Source organism: Belonocnema kinseyi, chromosome 5 (assembly GCF_010883055.1).
Source record: "Belonocnema kinseyi isolate 2016_QV_RU_SX_M_011 chromosome 5, B_treatae_v1, whole genome shotgun sequence".
Taxonomy (NCBI): Eukaryota; Metazoa; Arthropoda; class Insecta; order Hymenoptera; family Cynipidae; genus Belonocnema; species Belonocnema kinseyi.
In genome coordinates, this window is record NC_046661.1 from 68,700,464 (window position 1) to 68,710,287 (window position 9,824).

General features: G+C 33.0%; 1 protein-coding gene across 4 annotated transcripts in view; it reads left to right on the forward strand.

The window, feature by feature from the left end:
- The window catches only part of LOC117172418 (dipeptidyl peptidase 3), a 65,091-nt gene that overhangs the window by 6,794 nt on the left and 48,473 nt on the right, over positions 1-9,824 (forward strand). For all 4 annotated transcript variants that reach the window (XM_033360337.1, XM_033360336.1, XM_033360335.1 and 1 more), the window contains exon 2: positions 7,228-7,525. In XM_033360337.1, the coding sequence (XP_033216228.1) occupies positions 7,250-7,525 (276 nt within the window). In that variant the 5' untranslated portion in view covers positions 7,228-7,249. The remainder of the gene's footprint in view (positions 1-7,227; positions 7,526-9,824) is intronic.

A 9,824-nucleotide genomic window follows, 5' to 3' on the forward strand; every position in this document is an offset into this window, starting at 1 on the left:
CAGCCTTGGAGGAGATTATGTTGAGAAATAAAAAAAAAAAATTCTTAAAAACGTTGTTTTTCTTGGTCAGGCCGGAAACTTATCAATCCACCCTCGTATTGGCATATTTTCAGGACCTCTCAGAGCATTTTAAAGTATCCGCGGAAATTACTGTTTCATACGAAATTGTATGTCTGTATCACATTTTACTTCCTCTAGAAGGATAAAAAGTACGTTAAAATACTTCCCAGATGTCATCAATTTTTGCATATTATTTACCGATTTCCAGATTTTTCAAAAAATTTTAAACTTCATTTAATATATTAACGAAAGAAGACATACCAGTAACCGAAAAATCTCACAAAAAATATAGTGACATTTAATTGTTTTGTTTCAAATGGTCGTTGGATCAATCGAATACCTACCACAATGAATGAAATCGAAGAAATAAAATGGCGACGCAAGAAACACTGAAAGCGATTTTCCCAACATTTTTGTTTAAAGCCCCGGAATTTCGGATATTCCCAATTTTCCAGGGCGAGAAAGTTGTTCGAAAAGGAATAAATAAGTTTTGTGAAAAATATTACTTCGATTGGTTCAGCAGTTAAAAAAATGTAGGAGATAGTCTGCGCTGGGATAATCACGTGCGACTGGCAGCTCGTTGAAAGGGCACAATGAAAATGAAATAAGTACTAAAAAATTATGTTTTCTTATGAATATATTATATTTTACTTTTTAAACTTATTAAAAAATTATGTTCGACATTCCTTAAAGAAACTTCCAAAAAGAGAAACTGTGCTTATTAAGGACAACATGTTTCATAGTGCATTCTGCTTTGTTTCCAACAAAAAATGTAAACAAAGCTATGCTTGTGATACCTTAGAATGCTATAATGTCCAAAATGTAAAGAAAGTGGTCATTTCTTCATTCTTCTTTGAATAGTGCATATTGAAAAAAATGCAGGGCCTATTAAAAATATCTGAGAAAGTGTATTTTGAGCTAAACGTACTTGCAAGAAAGCAGATTTCTGCTTTTTCCAAAATGAATAAAGTACCAAAGCTAACTCGTGAGAGAAAAAGTTTACATTTTTTTTGGAAATTAAGTAGACTGGACTATGAAAAATGTTGTCCTTAACAAGTATAGTTCATCTTATTTTAAAGTTCCTTTAAGGAATGTCAAACATAATTTTTTAATAAGTTTGAAAAGTAAAATATAATATATTCGTAAGAAAACATAATTTTTTAGTACTTATTTAATTTTCATAGTGTAGATTCAATGTGCTGCCAATCACACTCAATTGCCCCAGCGCAGACTATATTGCCTACGCGTGAGCACCGACAGCGCTGGAAGTGAAACAATCATAGTTTTTTAATCGCTGAATCAATCGAAGTAATATTTTTCAGAAAACTTCTTTATTCCTTTTTGAATGACTTTCCCGCTGTAACTTTCAGCTTGCTTAAAACTCGCGCGACGAAACAAACTCTGAAGCGTGTCACTGTCGAATTTTTATAAGGCTGTGAAAAAAAATTATTATAGTTTTTGCAATATAAATATCTGAACTTCTAACATGCACTATTACCATTAGAACAGTACAAAGCGTAATCGCTGTAAATTTTATTATGAAATTCTCAAAATTGATTCACTGAGTTCGAATTGAAGTGAAAAAAAAGAATTAAATTGTGGTTTTGGAGAAAATATGTTTTTTTTTTCAATTTATTTCGAAAACTATAAGAGCTACCATTTTTTATGAGGAAAAAAAGATGCACAATTAAATTTCCTATTTAAATATGTTTTAAAAATTGAAATTTGAAACACTTTCTATAGCGCCCTCAGGGGTGGTTATAAGATTGTGATACTGGAGTGAAAATTTTCTGCAAAAAGGAGCTGAAAACGTGCAAGTGTGCGAAACATACATTAAGGGAAAACATGATAACCAGAGAGCGTTTCTTTCTTTGTATCAGTGAAATTGGGGGTGGCTTAAGAGGCAGCCATTTTTTTAATCTTGTGGCTTCTTAAGAAAGGTCAAAATTTGGTGTATACAGGAAAGCAGGAGCAAGCCTTCGCTGGTAGCAAATGAGGCCATGTATTTGCATCATGCAAATATAAGCAATATAAATGTAAAATCTGCATGCAGGTATTTCATTTAGCAGTAGTTTGTAAATCGAATAAAAGTGAAAGTTGAGTTAAAAGTTGAGTAAAAGTGAAGTTGAAACATGGATTGGCACTGTTAATTATTACTCGAAGTATAGTCCGGTTGTATTAAATATGATACTACCAATGAATGAGTTGTTAAAATATGGGGTGTGAATTTATATGAACCAGCGAATGCGTGAGAGATTTTGAAGAATCGAGAAGACAAATTGCTTCGGGAAGAGTATTAGTAAACTTTGATAGGTTTAAACCGATTAATTTGCGTTGCGACGCATCACAATACGGAATTGCAGTGGTGTTATCTCGTGTACTTCCTGATGGGACCGAACGACCAATTCCGTTTGCATCTAGAATTTTTCAACCGGCTGAACAAAATGATGCGGTGATACAAAAAGAGGCGCTAGCAATATATTTTGGAGCTGAAAATTTTATTAATACTTAGTAGGAAATAAATGTAATTTGTTTTCTGATCACAAGCCTTTAGAAGCTCTTTTTGGTGCAAATAAAAGTGTAACTGAAATGGCAACAGGTAGGTTGCATAGATGGACAGTATTTTTGTCAGGCCTTAGGTATAAATTTAAACATATAAAACGGGGAAATAACTGTATTGCTCAAAGCTTGAAAAGATTACCGATTCAGACTAATTAAATTTATGCATTTGATGCAGGACAGTGAATATCTTAATTTCATAGAGAGTTCTATACCGTTGACTGCAATTCAGCTAAGAGCGGAGTTAAGAAAAGATCATGAGTTAAGTGTGGTTTGCGTATGTAAAATGAAATCAGTGGCAGGAGCATATTTTTGGTGGCCATTACTCGATGAAAAAATAGAAGTAATGGCATCTAGATGTCATGCTTGTCAATTAGAAAGGCCAGATCCGCAAAAGAAAAATTAAAACTTTTTGAGCAAGCTAAGAGTCTATTTGAAAGAGGTCACATTGATTTTTTGGGTCCTTTGGACAAAAGATGTATCTGATTATTATGGATCCTTTTATTAAGAAAATGAATTGAGAGAAACCTTTGAAAAGTTTGGTCTCCCCAAAAAGATAGTTTCCAATAGTTGGACTCAGTTGACATCACTTCTTCAGGGTTTACCTGAAACTGAGGTATCAGGTTATGTTGTTCTTATGTACTCTCTATGATGCCTTTGATTGGCCAGAGCGCCCCACCGTGAGGACTGGTTGAACCTGATAGGCCAATAAAGTCGTGGTTTTTTTTAATCTGGGTGGATGGAAAGCCAAATCGGATTGGTATTATATGCATTGTCCCTATTGATGTTATTAGAGTGTTAAGATTTCGATAGCTTCTCTATGTTTTCTTGGAAGTATAATGTGTATTTTTGCGATGACTTTTGTTTTGTCAAGTAAAATGTTATGTCCCGTTTCGATATAATGCTCAGCTAGTGCTGATTGCGTGAAATGTTTTAGCCTGACCTTACGCTCATGTTCCTTTATAAGTTGGCTCACCGCTCTCCCGGTTTCTCCAATATAGACTTTGACACGAGAACAAGAGATTTTATATAATCCTGGATCACTTAGGGGTGCCTTTTTGTATTTAGGGTTATTTAGTAGTTGTCCTATTTTCGAAGGTAAAAAACAGTAAAAAACGTCTCTGACCGGCCAACATTTTACTCCAAGCTCAAGTTCCCTCCTAAAACTTAGAAAACAAGAAAAAACCACAATTAAAGAACTTAAGCGGAATATAGACATTATAATATTACCCACAGAAAAAGTTAACACAACAGTAATAATGAATAAAGAAGACTATAACAACAAAGTCATGGATATTTTAACTGACGATACATACACATAACTTGAAAAGGACCCTACAAAACAATAGTCATTATTACAAAAACCCTTCGCAAAGACTCTAAACTTGACAGTCAAACGATATCTAAATTAATGCCTACTAATCCCATCTCTCCAAGACTTCACAGGCTCCCTAAAATCCACATAAATAACATTCCACTCAGAACGACCATCAGCGCAATAAACTCACCAGCTTAAAACCTAGCACGTTTCCTCGCTACAAAACTAAATCCTTTTACAGAAAACCATTCCTCACGTCCATAACAACAACTGATATTATTAAATCTTTTACAGACTTCCCTTCCGAGCTCATACCTTTGATAGAACACTGTCTCAATAATACTTAATTCTCTTTCAATGACCAATTCTACGAACAAACCTCAGGAGCAGCAATGGGATCCCGAATCTCGCCTGTAATAGCCAACATCTTTATGGAACATTTTTGGTTCCATAAAACCAATTTTGGTTCCGTTACGTTAATGACACTTTCATCATCTAGCGACACGAAACAAATAAACTAAATAAGTTTTTCGACTTTATCAATCGATTACATCCTAATATCTAATTCACCAGGGAAATTGATAAAAACAGAAAATTGCCTTTCTTGGACGATTAGTTTACAAATGATCTGATAACACACTGGGACATGAAGTTTACAGAAAACCCACGCATAAAAACAGATATCTATTTGCCTCCTCCCACCACCACCCATCTAAAAAACAATCGCTTATCAATTCCCTTATATATAGAGCTGTCTCCATACCAGATAAAGATAACTTACAAAAGGAATTACAAAACGTTAAACAAATCCTAATACAGAACGATTTCACAAACAAATTAATAAATGAATAAGAAAATAAACTTAAAGAAAACAAGTCAATACAACCTACGAAAGAAAGAGAAAAACGGTCACTATCCTGCCCGACATCCAAGGTATCACAGAACAATTAGGAAGAATTCTCAACAAACACAACATCCAACCCGTATTTAAACCACCTTCGAAAATAGGACAACTACTAAATAACCCTAAAGACAAAAAGGCACCCCTAAGTGATCCAGGAGTATATAAAATCCCTTGTTTTTGTGGTAAAGTCTATATTAGAGAAACCGGGAGAGCGATGAGGCAACATATAAAGGAATATGAGAGTAAAGTAAGGCTAAAACATTTCACGCAATTAGCACCAGCTAAGCATTATATTTAAATGGGACATAAAATTTTATTGGACAAAACAACAGTCGTCGCAAAAACACACCATATCTTTCCAAAAAAACATAAAGAAGCAATCCTGCCTATGATTTTGTTGATTTTCAGCACCTAAACGGCACTGAGAAGTATTGGGACGGTCATATAATGGTCCTATTGTATTCGTCACGTACTGGACGGGCAAAGTTATTTACAGTACCTTGGCGCAACCAAACCGAATCCTGTTTTAGAATACTAATATACCAGTTTGAAGTTGAATTAAAAAATGTTGTCTGTTTTGGCTTATCTCATTCCATTTACGAGATACGTTATATTCAGTCCAATTTTAAACATCCAAAAGAAAAAGTTAGATATCTGAAATAACCGAAATCCGTAGATTATGAATTTCTAACCTTTCTATAGATAATTTCAAAATTTTACAATTTTTGATTTTTAATCCCTTTCAGATGGTCTACTTGGTAGCCTAGTCGCATATATAAAGGAAACTTCTGCTGGCATTTAAAACCGGAATCTGAATAGCTTTAAACGAACAGAACTGGAACGGCACTGGGCAATGCCGTTGGAGATAAAATTCGAAATAAATGTTTAAGTGCTCCAAAGAAGCTTGAAGTAAAACAAATATGGCATTGCCGGACGTTGTAAATATTAGATTGCATAAATAATTAAGATATTTCAAAATCGCACTGTCGGCAATACCTACCGATTTTACATCGAAAACAATTATGGAAATAAAACGAATAAATCATAAATGTCTTTTTATTTTGATTCAATGATATATTAGTAAAAATTAATTTTTTTTAAGCTTTCGTTTATACTTATTTTTCTTACTTCTATAGTTCTGTCAGAACTTTAGAATGAGCGGAAAAATGATATTACACCCTTACTTCTATATTCAGCGTTTTACTGGCCAATTCAACCGCGCTCGACCATTTTTCGTATACAAAACTACCTCTCGAAAAATTCCCACATGCAAAAGAATGTCAAGTGAACTCAAGAATAGTACCCCTGGAACATTTTCAAGTATATGTTATCTAATTTTAAAATGCTTAAAAAATAAGTATTAGTTTAAACATTAATTGAGTTTTAACGTTAAGCATGCGCAATCAGTATTTTGTGGGATAACAGAAATGGTAAATGAATGTTATCAATAATATATTTATTTTAGACATTTTGAAATCGCTTAAGCAATTTCTATTTCTTTAAATAATTTTTTCCCCTAAGAATCATAAAAATTTCAAATTTTTTTGAATGAATAATACATTTAATGAATGTTAGGACAAGTGGTTTTTTTTTCTAGATATTTTGCAATTGTTTAGTCAATTAATAATCTTTGCAACTTATGTCTATATTTTTCATGTTTCTTGGAAATACTTTTTATGTAATTTGGTTTTTTAGAAGTTAAAAATGAGAAGTGAAATCTAGCTATTCAGCAAAATATATCTGATTTATGAGAGGAATCCACAATTTATTATTTTTAAACTATACAGCATCGAATTTCGCGCCAAACTTGTGTATAAGTTCGTGGCGTCACCGCGGCACTATCTTTTGAGTACATGTGTACACTGTACACTCTTTCCATATAAATAGCCATACAGTGCATTTGTTGATTAAGTTTTTTAAAACAATGATATATTTTTAATGTATAACGAAATCTGATAAGTACATGACATTTCCGACATTTTTCGTTATAGTTTATACAATAATCAATTATTTATTATCTTTCATGAATTGAATAAGAAAAGGTTTTTGTCTATAAATTGTTCAAATTTTCTGCGAATCAATTTATAAATAACTTCCAATGCCTATGGATCCATTTTCAGTCACTTATTTTTTTGTAAAAAATTCAATCAATTTGTTAACAATATTGCTAATCTTTATTTCTATTTCTTGATTTTAAACGTTGCTGAATAGTTACTTAAACGAGTCTTGGTATTAGCTTTGTTTAAAAATAAATCTTTGATATCTGTTAACAAAATGTTTCTGAACATAAATTTGTTCAGACATTTTTTTTGCCACTGTTCCTCGCCTTCCGAAACCTTATGTAATTAATGGATGCTTAGTATACCAATTACAATTGTTTTTGCAGTTGGAAACATAATTACGGAACCATGAGCAATGATATTTCATTATATACGTTGCCAAATAATCAACCAGTCGTGTTTTTAGAATGCACGACTGCATTTAATGCCCTAACTGTCAAGGAGAAACTCTATGCTCACTATCTGAGTAAGGCTACATGGAATGGCAGTCTCATTACTTTCATACAAACTTCACCAGAGTCGCCTTTATTATTTGCTCTTCTCCATAAGATCTTCCTAGCCGAGACAGTAGAGAGTTTGAAGACTTCTGCACTGGCCGTTGGTATTTCTGAAGATGAATTCACTGTAAGTATTATTTATCAAATATTTAAGTGAATGAACAATATTACTTTACCGATGAAAAAAGTTGATTACAGAAGGCTCTCACTTTTTTATCACACTTTATAGGGCACATAAGTTTATTAATTTTTGTAAGTAACCTTAATAGTACCCTAAAATGAGAACATTTTTTGTAAGTTTTACACATTATTTAGGATTAAAAGTATGACAAACTATCAGTATATAGAAGCTTTGCGCTTTTTATGAATAGTGTGAAGTTGGTTTCCTCTTGAATTTTTACTGGAAAAACTATTTTTTTTTATAACACATATATGGGAGGCTCGGCTTTCGAGGCTTGTGTAGCTTGCGTAGAGTAGTAATTTCTAAAATCGTACGAAAAAGAAGTTAAAAAAAGACTTTATGACTTTCGTGTTTGCTCACTTCGAGCAAGACCACATTTTTTAATCGATGCGTCTGTGCTTTTCGATCAATAATTACTTTTGTTCACACATACATGCAAAACCCACGATTGGCCACAGTTTACTGGCATCGAAAATGGTTGATTCCGCATCGTGCGTGAAGGCCATGAGAAAAATATCCAGAATTGGTTATCAAAATGCTTTCACCGGTTAGCAAAATGCTCTCCATTGTTACCAAAACATTTTGCCCACTATGTGAACACCATTCTGGTTGAAGTAGGGTTAGTCATTTGTCATTGTAGAATATTCAATGTCCGAACGATAGACAATCTCAGGTTTTGCATTATAATTTGTAAAGAAAGATATTCGATACGCGAAGCCTTACTTCACTGGATGGTCCCTGCCCCGGTGAGGGCACAGCACTTAACTATGCCTTTGGCAAACCATTTTACTTTTTAAAAATCTTAAGAAAATGTAGTGTTATATTTAAAAAAAAGAAGTTAATTTAAATTATGATTCAGCATAATAATAATGAAGTCCATTACAATGAAGTCTATAAAATAAAAAGAGTTGCGCATTTATTTTTACTTTTACTTACAAAAGTGAAGTGCTTTAAAATTTTGTTAACATGATAATTTCAAATGAATGTATACTAATGACACTATGATGATTGGCTAAACCATACTTTTAATTAATTTCGTTTTTATTATGCTTTAGCGTAATTTTAGCGTTGCATTTCCATTATGTCATCATGATAATTTTAATTCGGTACAAGCGGTTTCCCAGACTCAAATTTCCGGTCTTATATGGCCGTATAAAAATAGAAATAAATAAACCGAAAATTCCTTTTTCAAACAACATAAGAAGTTTTAGTTTTTGGGTTCTAAAATATTTGAGCCCTGTACTATCCTCAATGATACCAGAGATGAGGTGGGAGATTGCTTATGCCGTGTATTTGATTTCGATCGACTTACCGCAGCTCGCCCTGTTTAAAACAGGGTACAATTTGATAAAGTCGGTAGAGAAGATCGGAATTGGTAATAATTATGCACAATAAAATAATAAATTAACAAAAATTTATCAAATCTACTCCTTTAAACTTAATTATTTAACTAAGCTTTGGCTTTAATGATTTTTTCAAGCAGAAAATGTTATTATAATAAAGATAATTTTTTATTTATTATCTCCAGTTCTTAGAATAATATAATTATTAATTAATTTATAATGAATACTGTGAATAATTATACCTAATTATTTTGATCCATGTTATTTAAATTTAAATTATTGTGTTTTTAAAGATAAGGAGTTTTTATAATAATAATTAGAGTATGATCTTCAATTCAATAGATTCTATATTAGGAGATATTCAATATCAATATTATTAATATTTTACATAATATTTTACATATATATTTAAAAATTTGTCATAAGGACAACCGCAGGATGTCGCCGGGAGCGGGTGCTAATCTGAAAAATTACACCCGCTTCCAGCGAAATCGCGATAAAATTTCAGCCACAACCACGTCTCACAACCGTGAGATAGGTGGTTACAGTCTGTAAAGGAATCAGTACGATGATCTAGCAAAAGCCTCGTGCACCCTAAGAACACGGAGCGACCCAAGGACAACCGCCTTCTGCATTTTTCCCGTAAGTGTTCTAGCATATTGTTGACACGCAGGGAAGCTTTTTAGGCTATTAGCAAGTGAAAGCTTGGCACCTCCAAGAGCGCCGATGATAAGGACGATCAGTTCAACAGAATATTCCGGGTACAATCGTTGCAACTCCCTTATAAGGTCTCGATATCCCTCTTTCTTTTCATTCTCCTTGGCTATGATGTTTTTGTCAGCTGGTGCCGAAAATTCGATAACGAACATGGTTCGCTTCTCGAAGTCAAAAAGAACCATGTC